Genomic DNA, 19,239 nt, shown 5'->3' with positions numbered 1-19,239 from the left:
TTATATTGTGAATTTGATGCCTTACAACAATCCACAACCAAAGCATCACATCTCTAATGCACTCAGTGCTGATGTTGTGAGGGAATACAACTTCTTTTCATACTCACCTATCTACCAGTTGTGCATTAGACAACACTTAGCTTGTCCCTGAATCATACAAAGCCAGTTATAATGCTACAGTAAGCTTTCTAATTTAGTGCATGTCAAGACGTTTGAACCACTGGATCATTAAGAACCCTGCACACGCTTTGCAGCAACATAAGTGCATTAATGACACAGTGACAACGTTGGTCCAGTCTAATGTGCATGTGCTACAGTAATATAAATATCCACTCTCTGCAGTTTTGTAACATACAAAGATGACATCTAAAGAAACAACATTAGTTCTTCCACATCGGAGCTGAGCTGGCATAGCCGACAAGAGGTTATCATTACACTCAGGACCAAAACAAATCAAGCAGCTTCTTCAGCTCTGTATGGTGATAAGATCAGCCGCTCACAGCCAACATCACGTGCACTCATCTCTTGTATACAGAATGAGATAGGAACACCATCACTGGTTTGTGAATTGCAGGCGATGGTGAGTCCCTTAATGAAATGTGAGGGGTTTCGGTGGGAAGGATCAGCATCAACAGGCTCATGATTAAACATAAGGGGAAGAAGAGGGGACGCATCGCCGTACTCGTCATCGTCCTCGCATCTCTTCCCCCCAAGGTGACGGCGCTCTCCGTTGCTCTGCACCTCTCTTTGATCTCTCTTTTTCTCTCACTCCTCCCCCCCTCCTTACACATTGGGAGGCCCTTGACACCTCGAGGAATGAGCCGCCCTTGGACGAGTGAGAGACAGAGTGAGGGACAGCAGGAGTGATATACAGGACTCTCAATCCTGACGACCTAGACACTACACTTCAGGCCAAGACTAAATATAAAAATACGGAAACAGTCACATTCAGGCAACAAAGAAAAACTAGGCTGCGGATGATTTTTTTTTGTATGAAGCATGGTGCGCCTCATATACCGCAGGTTTTTATTCCCAAATGAAAACACAAGACTGTCTATTCAAAGATTGCGACTTATCGACCCGGTGATAACATCAACATCGCTCTGACGGCGAGTGAAAGCGAGCAGATAGTGTAGCTTTCGACTGATAGACACGCAGACGTGTTTTTCTATATTTTCATCTCAGATCCCTTTCTGAAGACTGCCAAATGTTGCTCTCTGCCCCCTGTCTGTCTTTCTTTATTTTTCCCTCTCTAATTCTCTGTTTCTGCTCACATCAATTGATGGCTGGCTGCGACTAGCGCTGCCTGTGTTGTTCCAGGCAGAGCCGTAATGGAGACATTTGGAGAGGCAGAGCAGGGCAGGTTAATGCTCTCTGTAATGTGTGTGTGAACAGCGATTTATTTTTTTCATTTTTTTCACGAGAGCCTCTGGGCCCCGTGCCACCGGCTCCAAATGTTTTCCCCTACTAAACTCCTGACCCCAATCTGTGGCCAAGAAAGACAGAAGAGAGAGGGGAAATTGAGAAAGAGGGAGAGGGGGAAAAAAAGCAAATGTGATTCATTGGGGGGTCAAAAATGGATCTGAACAAGCGAGGGAGTGGGGGTGCAGTTGCTGATATTAAAGGAGTTATAGCAGGCTTCCCCAAAGAGAGAGTGTGAGAGAGGCTGATAAATGCGCCATTGATCACCTGAAATAGTTCTTAACAGAGATTTTTGCAATGTTTATGTTCGAAATTTTGTAAGGAAAAGGCTTCCTAATACTACTCTGATTCAAACTAAATTCAGCCTCGACAAGATAGAAAATAATCATCATTAAATTACAAAGGGGAGAAGAAGGAAAGAAGGCTTGCGACACATGTAAACATCACAATTCGGCACCAAATAGCCCTAAAACGTCTTTCAGATCAATCATTTCGGAACACAGCGGCTCGGCTCATTTTTCACCGCTCGCTGTGATGACAGGCTCGAACTTGTGTAGGAGTCATGTCAATTACATCTGAACAGGGAGAAGGGAGGGAGGGAGACGAGGGATGGGGAGAGCTTCTAGTTGAAACACGCTTGTTCACCATTAGCGGCTGACATCAGCACAGGAGATTATACTTGTATTTTACATCCCCTGCTGCGAGGCCTGCTTCTTGGATGCTAGAGCTCTGAGGTGCTGCTGTGTTAAATGACAGTGACACAATGGATTGTCGAGTTCCTTCAGGTCAGCGTGGATGCTGTGCGGTATGTTGGAGATGAATCAGGTGTTGGTGATGTGAGGATGACGGGGTAAAAGGGTTTTCCGGGCAGGTAGGCCTATGTTGTCATGACACATTTTGAAGGATCAGCACCTCAGACAGGCTTACTGAACTGTGCTTTGCGTCAACACCTTGCTGAAGTGCTCATGAGCAAGCCTCTGTACCTTTTACCATGAAGGCAGGAGGAAAACTAAAAAACAACTTCCACATGACAATTTGCCAGGTTGTTGGATAGACAACAGTTCCGCAATAAATCTTACCTTCAAGAAGGCTACAATGTTCAGTTTTTGTTCCGACTGTTATGAGGTATTGATTCAACTTTAGGGTCATTACAATTGTGTTACTTTATTCTGAAAGGTGTTTATAATAATGAGGGTAGGTTAAACAACAGAAATATTTTTCTGATAATGCACTACAGCTCAACAGCACCACAAACTGCGGCCTCCAAAATGATCATAAAGTTAAATCAGCACCTCTCTAAAACAGCATTAGAACCTTCATGAATGGAGGATTTATTGCAGGGTTGTTGCATTAGTTTTAGCTCAGTGTACCTAATAATAATAATAAATTGGCACCTGGGTGTATAATTAACTAATCTTTATATATTACTACGTCAACCAGCTTGATAGGAATGTTATCGCGTTTCACTCAGATAAGTGAGAAGGCAGAAGCATACATCACTGCACGATCACTAAACAACAAAACACATAACATACACAGCCCGAGCTGCCATATTGACCCAAAAGATCTATAAACTGTATTGGCCTGAATATGAGATGATGTTTTACACTTTCTCTCTCTGTCTTCTTTCTCTGGTAGTTGTAAAGAAAAACAGTAGTTACTTGAATGCAACCGATGTTTGGTAAATAGCAGTCTACTAGTTAATTCTCTCAAGAAGGTATAATAGAACTGAAAATATGAGTGGGCGGGAGTTATCTTAAAATTCAGGTTGACTTATTCAAGTCAATATTGTGTGTTAGACATACTTTGAAGTTACACTCTATAGTCTACACAGCTGGGCTCGGTCTTCATCTTCTCTTCTCATACCAATCTAACACCAAATGGATGGTAACACCTTGATCATGCCAATCTATGCCTTCTCAGATCTGTTTTCAAATGCTGATGGCGTGTCACATCTCTGCACTCGTCCGTTCTACAAATGAAACCCAGACACCGAGATGCCGGAGCAGACTTGACCTGTGTAAAAATCTATCTCTAATCTGGAAGTAAACTGAAATGAATTCTCAGTGAGCCAATTAGAGCAGCGACTAATCCCCTAGTAACTCGTCAAAGACGTAAAGATATCCCTTTCTTTCCTCTTTCTTCCTCGCACCCTCCGTTTCGCTCCACTTTCATCTCTCCGCTCTTTTATCTTATCAATAGGCACATATAGAGCGCTGCAGACACAGAGAGCCGAGCCTGGATCTTTCAAAACACTCGCGTTTCTGACGTTTTACACCGCTTGCCTGCATTCAACACTAAATTATATTAAATTCCAACATCACTTCACCTGTCTGAGCAAGAATGATGGGAGTTTGCAGCTCATACAACTAATGCAACAGCAAGAAAGAACTGACAGCTGGGTTTCTAATTTAACTAATGGTTCACATGAAAATGTATAATCCACTAGGTCATATCATATATATCACAATTAATTTTTTTATATGTATATGCCCTGCTTCTGCTGAGTGGGAAAAGAATTTACTAAAACATATCCCATTCTGTGTTTTGCTATCTTCCTTTATTGTTAGATCTAGCATATACACACTTTACGTTGATATAATTGATAGCATCACTTCAACTGGTCTTTGCAATGGGAGGGGTTTTCTCCCCCCTCTGCAGTTAATGGCCACGTAGCATCGTCTCCACGTGGCGTCTGATTGGCTGAGAGCCACTCCACAGCAGCGGGGTAATAAAAGTTACAAATGAGAGCAGGCTATTAGACCCATTGACGTGCGTAGGCTAGCTTGCTAATTAATTGATCCTGAAACTTCATCTATTTTGTAGCCAGAGAGGAACCCTTAATTAATCAGCCTTTCCATATCGTTGTCCTCCTTTCTTTCAATCCTTTCCTCTCTCCTTTTTTAACCCCCCCACCCCCAGTTTCTTCCCCTCTCTCTCTTCTAATGTGTTTTTTAATTGTGAGGTGGAAATGCCCAAGGTCCCATGGGTTGGCATGGAGTGCAGGTCTGGAGTTGTGGAGGAGATAGAAGAAAGAAAGAGTGTGTTGTGTGGGTGTGTATCTGCATGGTTGAGATGTGAGCCTCCGATGTTTCAAGAGCCTTTCAAAAAGAGAGGGGCGTGACGAGGCTGGAGTGGTCCCCTTTGTACCCCCGCCCCTCCTCTCCCTCCATCTTTCCTGGCAGAGGGGCTGATTTATTGGGGCTTCCCAGCCATCCGTCAGAGCCAGCAGCGCTGGCTGCATTAACCCCAGAGACAACCCCAGCACCCGGGGGCCCCTAAGTGCTTCCAAGTGGCCCTCGCTCTCCCCACTGGTGAGGAACCCCCCTGCCCAAGCTCAATCGATGTCGTAAATTACCCATCTAACTCCCTAAAGTCGATAGCCCACAAGATGATGTTTGGACAGACAAGGACTTTTACAGCTTTTTGTTTTAATGGAAACTTAAAAGCCCAGTCACTATTTCCTGGTCACGTTAAGTATACTCAGAAATGTTGTTGTAATTATCAGCATTTGTGTGTTTCTCAACTGGTAATAAATGTTTACAAATGTTTACAAACATTACTTGTTGTCTCTTGTTAGTCTTGTTGGATATTGGACCTGTCAATCAATAAGTCTTTTTCATGAAAGTCATTACACACAATAGAAAAAGCACAGGTGTAAATGATAAAATTAACAATAGCTGAATTCCATTTAGCTGCTTCTGTTTCAGGCTCCTGCATTTCTGACTCACTGTGGTGGCTTACTGGGACACTTTGAAAACAAATATCTTGTGGTATTGCATAAATTAAACACACAAAGTTAATAAAAACCAAGGGAGCCATCGTAAAATGTTGCTTATTATTTCAGAATGTACAGCTGTTGCCCAGTTAAAAGGAACACATGCCTTTTAGGCAAGCGTTTTAAAGGATACAGATGTATTCTTTTTCAGTTCTCTGGTCTCCTTTTCTTTGACAGCTGATCATTACTGAATAAAGATGATGTCTGAAAAAAAATCTTTAACTTAAAGAGGAGTGTGACTTGATAAAAGGTGTACAAATACACGAAGGACAATGGGTTTGTGGAGAGGTGTTGTGGTTTGTATGGACTGAACAGGCGGCAGGGTCAGCCACATTTCCACTTGACTTTAAATGCTTGGCTTCTATTAAGTTGGCCCAGTGTGTAAGGAACAAACAGCCAACACTGGTAATGGTTTCTGCCTGAGTCGTTGACACATTCACCCCCCTCCACACACACACATCCAAACACACACACACCTTCCTTTTTCTCTTTCTCTCTCTCTCTTTCATTTCCCAGGATATATTTTTTTCCTCCTGCTCTTTCTCCCACTCCATCACCCCTCCCCTTTTTTCACATCAAACACTAATGTTTCCTTCAAATTCCTTTTCCTCTCCGTCTGCCAACTTTGAAATCACAGGAAATTACGCTAAGAATTGTCGGTGCGTTTTCTTTTGCTTTCAACTTCATTCCACTTCCCAAACAGACGCTTCTCTAGTGTGGCCTGTCATCCCCAAGACACCCGCCTCCTTCTTCTACTTCCTTCTCTTCCTCTTTTTTCTTCTTCTGCTGATATGTTTGTTCTGGCTCCCTTCACTCCACACACACGTCTTTTACACATGCACACTCTGTCTCTCACCCTTTGTGACACACTCAAACTGTCTCACACACAAGGACGCAGACGCAGCATGACGCTAACTACACCTAATGCAAGTTCCAGGCTTATTTGCCTGGAGGGCTGGTAGGAAAGGTTGTTTTTTTTTCTCTGAGACATCAACAGTGAGATTGGTGTCTGTGCTTGCCTCCTTTGGCGGGATTGAGGAAATTAGCATTAGCAGAGTACCTAATTGGTAGTGAAGTGCACTGATGAATGTGTCAGAGCGTGTGAGAGTGCATGTATGATTACATCAACATGTGCATAGGTATACTTTCTGTGCAAGCATGTTTGTGATTGCACATTAGTGATGTACTTCTAGTGAAGAACAAAATTTATATATATATATATATATATATATATATATATATACACACACACACACACACACACACACATATGGTTATACAGAGTCGTCCATGAGTTGGTTTTCTAGTGGCTGGTAAACAAAACGAACCAGGTTAATAAAAAGAATTGGCCTTCTCATCACCATTATGGATCTGTAGAGGAGACAGAGAGCTCTAGACATTAAGTAGGTAAGATAAACATGGTCCCACAGAAACGATGACTCAACCTGGACTGAAGGGTCACGTATAGCCTCTGGGTTACACACACACTGAGTACGTTCACATGTACACCAATAACTCCACCACTGTAAACAACCAGATTAAAGTAACAGTTGAGTCAAGGTGTTTTTTTTATGGATATGTGAATGTCTCTTTACAGCTTGTAGGCATTATTGTGTTTATGTATGTAAATTTCACTGTCTAGATATAACATCTTTGACATAGATGTATGCCTTAGGGTGCCAACAAATATATATATATATATATATATATTATTTGCCATTTCAGTTCTAGTAATTAAGTTATGTATTCTTATTTTGGTTATAATGTTCGATGTTATTTTCTAACTTACCGCATAGAAAAACCAAAACCATGCAGATAGTCTTAGTTTTTTTTAGATATCCATCATCTCAGAGAGTTCTGGCTCCATCCAAATACAATGGAGGTAAACAGAATTTTGGTGCTCAAAGCATCAAACAATGACACTGTCCTTGTTACTCTGGATAATTCAAAGACCTTGCTGTCAACAGTTTTCATTGGGACTATTTTTACAGCAGAAAGTAGTTCCAGTAAAATGGTTTACAAGGAGGTCTGTAGATTTTCTTGTACTTGTGCTTGAACTTAAAATCGAGATATAAATGTTGCTCACTTTTTTGTATTTTGGGGGCCTTTTGGGTGTCAGATGTTGTGGTTCAACATCCCCAAGTTAAGTTACGACTTAACCCCTAAGTCGTAACTTAACTTTAAACATCACCACAGCACCAGAGACAAAATTCAAGTCACCTTTATTGTACTTGGGTGACAGTAGAAATGTCAGTGTCAGATATTTCAAAAGCTAAGCTACGACCACAAAAACCACATGGCTATATAACGCGAAGTGATCAAGTAATAACTTTACCAATTAATTCAAATGTTTAATACATGCAGTGGAGTGCTGCCCTAACCAGGTGTAATCATAGTGATCCTAATTGCTTCATACCGTATATCGAAGATGTTACAAAGCATTTTGATGCTGTGGTGTGAGTCGCTTACGCATATCCAAATACTACCATTGGATGAAATGTATGTATGAAATGCTGTATTATTATTTAATTAGAGTGGGGCTTAATTTTAGCAGGATTTAATCATAATGAAAAGCAGTCAAAGAGGACCTTTTGTTCCTCTGCTAAAAACCCCCTGCACACACACACTCACTCACACATACACACACTCACACACACTCACTCAGTCCCGGGGAAATCACAGAGATAGACGTACACGCATATCTTTGTTGACGTCACGTTGCCTGGCAACATCCCAGCATGCTCGGCTGTGACAAGCTGAGGTCTCAGCCCTGAAGCGCGATGCATCATGGGGGATTGTATGTGCTGCGTCTTACATCACCCACAATCCCCCTTGCTGATGCAGCCACAGTCAATATGGTGAGAATGTTCTTTGCAGCTGATCCTGGGACAGTTTTGCAACATCTGAGGTTAAGAAAGAGGATGGGGAGGCTGATTTCTCCTCCTCCAGACACGGCTGCAATCATGTCCATCTTAACTGCATTCAGAGCATCTTTTTGATATGCAATTAATAGTCTCTTTAAGACTTGATATACAGTATATTGTGCAGTACACATCTGGGGCATTCATTTTTAGCCCGCCCTGCACCTCCCTGATCAGACCCCTGACCGCTTTTCTGTAGGTGAGGCTCATTACGCTCATCTGAGAGTGTGGAATTAAACCTCCTCCTCCGAACTCATTACTGTGAGCTAGATTTCACCAGCTGCAGATAGGCAATGCAGTGGTGCTGCTTTTAAAGCCAGAGCCAGATAATTAGAAACTTTAGAAGCGCATTTCCCATGGCTATAGCCAGAGTGAACAACTAATTCTATTTGAACTAATTACGTTCCATAGCGCTACGCTCGGGCTATGTAATACGCCCGAGGATTTCATCACAAAACAGTACCAGGGATGTATTTTTGTGCGTGTTACTGATTGTACATCTTTATGTGTTGGCATTACTCTCAATGCACAGATTCTTCTTCACATATACACCCCCGCTGGCTCCCAATTGTGTGTATTTCACACTGCAAAATCTCTGAGCAAGCTCAATAATGCTCATTTGGGGAGTGCGCTGACATCATCACAATGCGTCAGACAAGGTTTAGACCTGCAGCTTGGGTAATGAAGTCTAAGCTAGACTCCCTGTCAGGACTGCAGAGTCCAGTGTCAATAGTGAGACAAAATGTGAGATTTGATAAAGTGAGTAAATAAGTGGATAAGCAGACTGAGAGACTCTGAACTTGTTTGGAAATGAATGTAATTATATCATATTAATTATTACTATTTTTTGTATTGTGATATGGGTAGGCGCTACAAGCTCTCCATTCAGCCTACATCTGTTTGGTTATTGCTGTGATCTGTTTTTGACATTTACTAATTATTTTGTAGCTACTTATTTATTTATTCTAAGTTAAAGACAAAAACAAAGATGACTTGACAACAATAACCAAAACAGTACAAACATACACAAAAATAATAATACAATAAAAAATATAAATATACACTTTATTAAAATTTCTTGTTAAAAGGGGTACTACCATATATTTGGGGGATTACCAAGACAGATTTGTTTAAAGCCCAACACACACACACACACACACACACACACACACACACACACACACACACACACACACACACACAGGCAGTGGTGTAGCAAAAGCAAAAGTACTAATACTGCATTGGGCTTAATTACAAGTACAAATCCTACATCAAATTGGATGTAAATGTTACATAAGTGAAAGTATGTATAATTAGGGAAATGTACTTAAAGTAGTAAAAGTACATAAAAATGTCCCCTGTGACTGTATAATTATATAGTTTATCATTAGATAATTATGTATTAATGTAAAAGCAGGATTTACAGTTGGAGTTGCTTGAAGTAGAGCTCACTTTTAATTATTCTGACTGCAATAAATGTTCCTTATGAATAATAATATAATAATAATAATAAATCTTCTGACTATTTTTTTGAATAATCGATGTGTTGGAATTGGAATCAATGTAATCAAATTGATTGTTTGGTTTGTACAAATTCTGAAAGCTACCCAGATTTCAAAGTGTCACCTTCACAATGCTTGTTTTAGAAAACAACAGTCCAAACATCAATGTTATTAAATGAAAATATTTATAAAAATATTTAATAGAAAAAGTAGAAAATCCTCACATTTAAGAAGCTGGGGCCATGAAATATTTTTGCATTAAAAATGACAAACAATTATCAAAATAGATGACAATTATAATTTTCAATCAATTGATTAATCAACTAATAATTTCAGCTGTACCTATATATACTGTTGGGGCGTTTAATTTATAACAAAGCATATGTTATATTAACACTTTATATGTTTTGTATGCAACAATCCATAAAGTAACTAGTAACTAAAGCAGTGAAATAATTGTAGTGCAGTAAAAAGTACAATATTTTTAAGCAGAAAGTGACATGAAAAGAAAATACTCAAGTACAGTACAAGCACCTCAAATCTGTACTTAGTAGCCTACAGTAATTCAGTAAATGTATATAGTTACATTCCACCACTGCATACAGATAACTTTTAGTCCCTAGTATGTAAGTATCTTCAACAGTACTGTGCACTTCCTATTACACAACTTAGAGCTTCGCTGCCTGGTAGACAACCACATCTCTCAGTGTTAACCCCAACATCAACTCGGTGGCTTTTGGTTAAACATTTGTCTGCATGCTCAACTGCGATAACCCACAATCTAAATTGTATTCCCCATGGTGAGTAAACTCTCCATCTGTAAAATCAGGTAGTCACTCCTTAATTCTTTGTGCACCTCTCAGTATACCAAATTTACTTTAAAAAATACAATAGATGTCTTTACTGCAAAATGTAAAAATTGCGTGTGAGTTTATTTGCATACAAATACATGAGCATTACACACCGATGTTCTCTGCATGTACGCACACTATTTTAAGACGGAGTAGGAAGTCTGTCTGTCAGTCCATCTGTGCTTCCCTCCTTCTCTCGCTCTCTCTCTCTCTCTGTGGTTTTGCTATGTGTGGAAGCTTGCTCGCCCCAGTAAGAGGTGTCCAAGTCCAGACCAACAGACCAGGCTGACTAAATATAGCATGCAGTGACAGCAGGGGACACTCCCCCCCCCTCTCGCTGTGGAGCTCAGTACTGCTGTTTCACTACAAACTCCACTGATTGAACTAGACTGTAATACACACACACACACACACCCAATAAAATCACTTTCTGCCACAAATGTGGGACACACATCATCCATGCAAACACATACATATAGTGCACACAGATTAATACACATGCTTTCTCTGTATGTCTCCTTTTAACACACACACACACACACACACACACACACCATTCCAGTCCAAATGGGATTTACTTAAGACTCAATAAAGCAGACAGAAGCACTATTGTCTCCAACACAGGCCTATTGTGTCGCACAGATAGGCTGTGACGTGGGTCGGCTGTGTCTATGTTTACTAAGCAGAGAGCATTCCACTACACACACACACACACACACACACACACACACACACACACACGATCAAAGAGACTTGCGCACACACACACACACACAAGCATATAGAAATACATAATCAAGCACACAAGCGGTCCATCAAACAAGAAGAATGAACATGCTTCCTAACATACCACACATACCACACACACACAGAATCAAACCCATCTGGCTCCAGTGGGAGTCTAAAGGGAACTGAGTGATGAACAGGACTGACACCACCACATGCCAGGGTGTGAGATGTGCTGCCTGGTATTTTAGGCTGCGTCTCAAATTGAACATGCCAAGCCTTCAGGGGAGAATCGCTGGAGAATGTTCACCACGTGAAGCAAACGTCCCACAGCAATATCGCTTATAATACCAGCTACAAAATCTAGATCTTCACTGCGGAGGGGGGCTGACTCATTCATGAATCACTGTGAGACGCATACGAAGATGGCAACGTTTAGGTTTGTTGACATACCTGTTGTTGAGGATACTGCATCCCGCCCATGCCCATTTGGCCCCTCCCCTGCATGCTCATTGGATATCTATGTGGAGGAGGCGAGGTGTATGTCTGGCTAGGAGGGTAAGGCCCTCCCCCTGGCTGCTGTGGGGTGGAGTAGGGATTGTTGGCCATGCTGTACAGCTGAGAGCGCTTCATAGCCATGAAGTCCATGGAGGACACCTGTAGAGGGAAAAGAGGGATTAATGAAATGTCACCAGCATTTCTTTTTTAGTTAATATTTCGCATTCATTCATGGGGCTGCGCTGTGATTGGCTGAGAGGCATTCAAATGAATTCCTCCACCATCTGCCAAGTTGGAACCCCTGACAGAAGTCCACTTAGTGCACACACTCCAAACCACAGCAACCATTGATTTATTTTATAATTGCACAGCGAATGGAAGCCTTAAATTAATGTCTACAGGTCATAAATGAACTACAAATGGAATTAAGTAAGCAAAGATGTTTATTGCATAGCTATCAGGAGCAAACTTTGCTGGAGGAGGGCCAAAATAAAATGATTTAATTAAAACCTAAAGCTTGTATCTTTGTTTTAATGTCTGAAAGGGTTTTAAAAGTGTTGTAAATGTTGTTTAAAGCGATGGGAAGCAATAGCAATAAAAACTCTATGGCCTTGTTCCCACAACCACAGCCCAGCAGTGCCAATAATCACCGTGCAGCGCTCCCTCTCACTTGCTTACAGCAAACGGGCAGAAATACAGATTATTACATTTGAGTTTATGCGCCTTTCGAATGAAAATAAGTGAACAGGTGAGGGTTGAGTCTGGCAGGGATCCAGACATTGCATTATTGCAATTTTGACGAGACATTTCAAGTTTGCAAGTTTGAATCCCAGGGTGGAATTCATGGCAGTCAAGCAGTCAAAGTACCTGCTCTCCAAAGCCACACCTTGGGAGCTAGCTTCTCATATGAACACAAAACAAAATCAAAGAGAAGAAAGAGAAGGTGTCGAGGGCGATTTATTCCATTGTAAGTATTTCAGAGCCTTTTTAGAGGTTGTCTGGGGTCTCAGTGAGCCACTGGAAAATTCCGGTACAGTGCGTCGGGCTAATGCTAATCCGTCACCCGTAGCACCATGTTTGTCTGTCTGCCGGGCAGATAATGTGGACTTCTTCTATCTTCCCTTTCTCCTCTCCTGCTTCCCTCCTTTTGTCTATGCCGTGTAGGATCATGTGTGATTTATGACATTCTGTTCCTACTGCTTCTTACACACACATTTTCACTTCTCCTCTCTCATCTCCAACTAACCACTGCCCCCCCGCCACTCCACTCCTACTCTTCCTCCTCCACCACCACCAGCTCCCTCCTCAGTTCCCTCTTTGCTCCCCAACTCAATATCACCTTGTCTAGTGCAGAGGAGAAATTGCTGTTGCCTCATATTGCCAGGCTAATATCAAGAAGACATGTCAGGGGATGGGAGCACTTTATTCAGCAGGTTACGTGCGGACGGTTACGGCGCTCTAGCTTTAAAGTGGTTTTGTCTACCGAGGCATGTGCGTGGAGTAGTTTGGACTATTTTGCAGAGTGCGGAGGAGAAAGAGAGAGAGGGAAAAAAAATAAGTGTGTTTGGGCAGTGAGAGAGATGGAGAAAGAAGGCCAGCGAGAGAGGAATGAGTACTCTTGGGTGTTTAAAAGTTATTTCACAGCATGGAGGTGTGTGTGAGGAGAGGAGGTTATCCTGCAAAGGTCTGCCTCACCAAGATTTCAAGAGTCTAATCCTCAGAAAGAGAAAAATAGGAAAAAAAGCCTTTTTGCTGTGTGTGTGTGTGTGTGTGTGTGTGTGTGTGTGTGTGTGTGTGTGTGTGTGTGTGTGTGTGTGTGCGTGTGTGTGTGTGTTAATGCATGTCTGTAGTCCTGCTCATGTGCTGCAATCTTTACTTTGCCCCCCTTCTTGTATGGAACTACTAATAAGTAAATAATTCCCGAGAGAGGCAGAGGCTGAAGTCACAGGGTGTACCGGCAGCATTGGTCTAAAATGAAATATTTAACCACCGGACAAAGCTGACATCTCATCTGACAAAATGATTGCCAACATTAGAGTTAAGCACATTAGGGAATAATTAAAGTTATGAGCCATTGTGGAGCAAATCCTGTTCTAAATGTTTTTGATAGAAAAATCATTTGTATTTTTTGAAATAATGATGGATGAACTTCAAGTTCAAGGAGCAATGTTTGTTCCAAATTGGATCTTTTTGGAAAGAAAACCTTGAATCATCATCATCAACCTAATTTGTCTGTGCTCCTTATTTCTCAGTAAGACAATGAAGAGCCTGACTGAACAGGAACGGGAGTGATCTAATAACTTAATTCAGACAGCAACTAAAATAGATTGAGTCCTTAAGTGCGTCTGAACTGAGCAACATACACAGTTAAACCAGCTGAATATCAAAGGAGAGGTTTGTTTTAGAGTATTTTTTGATGTGCTGAAACTGACGGTGGTCATATGTTTCTAATGCAGAGATAATGGTGTTTTCACACACATGACCTGTTTGTACACTCAGGACACACCACAAGTCAGACACACACACACATAGGCGGTCCCACTAAGCAATATCGGCAGTGAAAGGGCGACGCTCTCCAGTTTCTGAAAATCCAGGGCACTGTGCCACCCGTGATATGGGACACACACCCCCTCCCGAGCTCCATCCAGTTCACCAATCCATCTCAAGAGGTCCTCCGTTTGCCAAAAATGCTGAGCGCAACACAAGTAAATCCCCTCACACAGCTGCCAAGTGTGTACACACACACACACACACACACACACACACACACAGTTGCAAAAAAACATTCACTGCTGCACTTAAAAAGGCACTGGACACAGAAAACAACTTCAGAGTTTTGGGAGCGGACAAGCGGACGCTCGATTAAACACACATGCACAGGAATGTGTAATGGCAGAATCTTGCACTGTTGATCTCTCTCACATACTCCTTCACACACTTGTGGGCAATTCTTAAATAAAACATCCACAATAAAATTATATAGAGCTATCTGATACATTGGCCCATCTTCCACACATGGCATTATCCACACCTGTCCACAGAGGCACAAAGAATGAGTATGCTCCTCCTCCCCAAACGGAGCCTCATATCTGCTCTCATGACAAGTTCCACTAAATGAGATTTCAGCCCACTGCAGCCTTTTCCTAGAGATATGCCCACCATTTCCCTCACACCACCAGGCACAAAAAAACCCACAACAATTCTTGACAAATTGAAACATTATTTTTTTTCTACCCTCGGAGAAATGGCTGTACTTAGGAAAAAAATTATGAATATGACACGAAGTGAATCGTGTTTGTGCCAGGAGGGACAGCAGATAAAAAACTAGAGGGAATACACAGAAATTGTTTTTTATTTTCTTCAAATGTGTTTTTCACTTTTGTTCATCTGGGCATGCCATTCAATGGAGGAGGGGGATGAGGCATGAGAGACAATAGTAATTCAACTGCTAAATTTAAAATTCAATTTATGAACTCCTCTCCAGCGTTCCGACTCTCGTGAGCTTTTTTTTTTTTTTTTTGCAAAACAAAGCCATTAAAACAGAACATGGGTGAAATTACTGTGGGGTGAAACCTGCTAAATTGCTTTTCTGAGCTCAACATTTTTATGTTGCAAAAATGATTTTACTCCTCGCTTTAATGTGCTAAGTTGTTAATCAGAAAGAGACAAAATGCTCGACACAAAAGGGTCGGATATGTGGATTATGAGACGCACACTGGGATCAAACAAACATAAAACAATATTGGTAAATGGTTATCATTCCAATTTCATTTTGAATGCGGGAATTATTTTTTAAAAAAATCTTCTGATTTATCAGCCATGGTGAATGAACGTGTTCGAACCGGGCTGAGACACTTACACACTGTGTCCCTGTGGCTATTGCTACCCTTGTCCTTCACACTAGATGACCAAATCATCAGCTGTCTGCATCAGCCTTTCATTTCAGTTATTTACTATCCACACACACACACACACACACACACAATGAGAACAGTGTTTATACTCTACAGAACTGACCTAAACAGCACAGCAGTCTCCATACAACCAAAACTGTAATAAAAGATATTCCTTCATATGTTCTTTATGGGCTTCAAGCTGCTTTATTTAGCAACGGCTACTTCAGAACCTCTAAAGAGCAGTTCAATGTACTACTATAATCCCTGACATCAACTGGTGGTTTAATACTGTCTAGAACAACAGATTTTTTCCTGTTGGATAGGAAACCGTTCCTAAAGAACTATTTCAGGCCCAATGAACTAGCTGCTAAAGTGTGTATTGGTGCTCTACAGCTCAAGGTACTTAGCTACTTGGATTTTCCCGAGTCTGATGTGTGATGAACAAAAATAGCAGGATTCATATTTTTTAACTATTAAGTGTTAAGACATATTTGGTACTCACATGGTGCAAGTTAATATGTGAAAATGGTTCTAAATATCACCCTGGAAAGACACATCAAACCTGATTGTGTATGAAAATTAGCCCAAGAGGCCTTTTTGGTATTGATTAGCTTCTCTTTTTCTTGGAAGGACTACTGCACATAATGCCGGCTTTTATACCTGCGTAATGAAACCATTTTAGCCTGTGTGTATTTGTACAGGAGAAACAAATAAGGATAATTATTGTCAACGGATCCCCTTTATCCTCTGTGCTGCGTCTGTCTCTGGAGAATCAACATGCTGCAGCCAGAGCCAGTTGGTCTGCTGGGACAATCAGCCTTGTCTTTTATGTTATTTATTTATACCATGCAGCAGAGCACTCTCCAATTCCTATTACACTGCGGGGCCCGCCGATGCCTCGGCCTCCAGAACAAAGCTCCGCATTTCAGGCATGAAACCCAGTACATTTGGGCCTACTGTTTCAAACAGAACAAAAAAAAAAAAAAATAGAGAGGGTGGAAAGAGAAAAGATGGGCGAGGAGGAGAGGGGGAGAGAGAAAGAGGAGAAGAGAGACTGCAGCAGTGGGCGAGTACAGATCGAGTTCCATATTAATGTGTGCAAATTCCCCCGCTCCTGCTGACTAAGATTAGAAAAATTAATTTCATGGATGCAGAGACAATACTGATGTCATCAAGCGGAGAGAAGAGGAGCAGCGCGCTGTTAACTCCTCCCTGCCCGGCCTCCATGAGGAATAGATCACTCTTTAGTATCGGCTCATCACTTCATTTCACTGCCAGGATTCAAGCAACTTAACCAAATGCTAAATGCTGACAACAAAGCACAACACTTAGCCTTGACAGATCTTTCCTATCAATTTACCCCATCCTAAAAAAACAGAAGTTATTGTGTAAGTGTGTAGTGAAGTAGCTGAGCTGTGTGCATGGTGAATTCCCATGTGAGAGCTGCATCGCTAAGAGGACCAAATTCAGTGAATTATGTCTTGAAACACAATCTCATCCTGCATCTCAGCACGCACGCCTTGTTAGTAAAAAGTCTCATAACGAATGACAGTGTGAAGAGTAGCACTGGTCCGCGGGGAGCTGGGTAGAGCCAAATTGCCTTTCCTCAGCCCAATATGCCTGGATGGCACAGGCAGCTAGGCATGAAGGCTGGCTAGCAAAGAGAAGCATGAAATTATCTGAGGAGGGAGAGGTGCAGGGAGTGACAGCCATAGAGGAGAAGGGGGGGTTCGTATACATATACAGAGTATGTTTGGTGATAATGCTGCGAGAAAGAAAGGGAGACAGAGAGAAGCCAGATAAGAGGTTGTTGTTATGCGGCCAACCAGCGTGCTTTTGTGTTTGGCGCAATGCTCATAATTGCTCTATCTCCTGCGTTGTCTTCGGAGCTGGTGATCGGTGTGACCTCTGAGTTTGACACCAATATTTACACCACACACAAACACGCACTCGCACACACACACAAACCTCCCCTGTGCATGAAGAAAAGTTGCCGAGCGTTCGGTTCGTCACGGCCAGCACAAAGACGTCATTAAGAGAGGGGAGGAGGGGGATGGAAGAGAAGACGGGAGAGTGGAGGGAGGAGGAGAAAGAGAGAGGCTGCTTCATCTGTCTCAAGTGAGATTGGGGTTGCAAGGTCACCAGAGCCCTTTTCCTTCGCCAAGACTGAGAGCTAAGAAAGCGGCAGGGACAAGAAAAAAAAAAAAGAGAAAACCTCAATGACAAAACGAGATGCGGCTGACATGCCTGCGACACACCATTAGAGAATGAAAACAAATAAAATGCAATCGTCTGCAAACAGTAGAGGAAACACGTGTTGGAGAACACAGGCCACAAATTTGCCAGTCAAATCTCCTGCCAGGATGCAGTATTCCAAGACTGAATTCATTCAGATTTCCACTGTATAACAAGGAGTGGACTAGATAAACACGCACGGGTTCCAGTTACAGCAAAAAGCTTTTTCCAGGGGACATTTTGTAGTGTTTTTCAAGTCTGGTAAGAGATCAAAATTCCACATTCTCCTCTAACACCTTCACAGTTTTTTCATGTGCTGAGCATGTGTTTTTAAATCATCTGACAAACTTTGCTACAAACCAGCAGTATTTCCCCTTGAAAAAGTTTCTCACTGGGTGGAAAATCCATTGAAAAGCCTCTAGGTAAGACCATGTGGTGCTACAACTATTGCTTTGAAACCAAAGCAAATTAAATGCTTTCAGGAAATAGTGAAGGCACCTCTTGCAGAGCTGCTCGTCTATTTTCATGGAATCTGTTACCGATGTGAGAGCCTGCATTCCCGGTCTTTTCTTGCCTCAGTCCTGTGTGCTTCCTGCCTGCCACGACCCTGGGACAGCGGAGGGCCGCTGAAAAAACCCCATTTCATCTAAGGGCCATGGTGGAATGAGAGGAATGTGCTCGTCTCTAACTTCCCCAGCCCGCAGAACCCCATGGAGAGATGCTGTTACACAACCAAATGAAAGAGAGAAAAAAGGGGCAGGAGGGAGGAAAATAACAATAACTCCATCTGCCCCAAAGAGAGAGAACAGGCTATTTGAGTAAATATGCTGCCCTTTTGCTTCCTTCGTCTCCCGGAGCCGAGCCGAAATGCTAGTATTAAATATGCAGGCTAGATTCCCTCCTTATTCAAGGAAATCACCACCTTTGCTAATGGAATGGTATTGGAGAGGAACTGCATTTCTACAGCTTGGATAATTATGAACGAGGTCCCGTATCGCCAAGTGTGTTTATGAATTAGCAATGGTTATTCATGATATTGTGCTCAGAGTAGGGTGAAAATACATAAGTGAATACTAAGCGAGCAGACCAACAGAAACGATGCTAAAGGGTCCTGAGGGGGCTTTCTCTGCCATCCATTAGTCTTCCCTGTAAGGCAAAGCTTAACGAGCTCCTCAGGCTGGGAGGCTGGCCATTGAAAGAGAGGGAGCAGAGTAAATTATGAATGCGAAAGCTCCATTTAAAGCAGGACTACAATAAGGTCCCCTCCCTGTTATTAAGCTCTTTTCCACCTTTCCTTCTTGATTCTGTTTGCCGCTCCTGAAACACAGGTGTAGTATTACATTTTTTTTAATTTTTTTTTTATGTGTTTCATCAAGGAATTAATAAATAGTAAATATACTGTATCTATAA

General features: G+C 41.9%; 1 protein-coding gene across 6 annotated transcripts in view; it reads right to left on the bottom strand.

Moving 5' to 3' along the window:
* Window positions 1-19,239, bottom strand: part of LOC127358496 (AT-rich interactive domain-containing protein 1B) — a 174,110-nt gene that overhangs the window by 137,195 nt on the left and 17,676 nt on the right. For all 6 annotated transcript variants that reach the window (XM_051391654.1, XM_051391639.1, XM_051391649.1 and 3 more), the window contains exon 2: window positions 11,654-11,857. In XM_051391654.1, coding sequence (XP_051247614.1) covers window positions 11,654-11,857 — 204 coding nt within the window. The remainder of the gene's footprint in view (window positions 1-11,653; window positions 11,858-19,239) is intronic.

This window comes from Dicentrarchus labrax, unplaced genomic scaffold (assembly GCF_905237075.1).
Source record: "Dicentrarchus labrax unplaced genomic scaffold, dlabrax2021, whole genome shotgun sequence".
NCBI lineage: Eukaryota > Metazoa > Chordata > Actinopteri > Moronidae > Dicentrarchus > Dicentrarchus labrax.
Note: the sequence above shows the minus strand (reverse complement) of the source record. Positions and strands in the feature narration are given on the sequence as shown.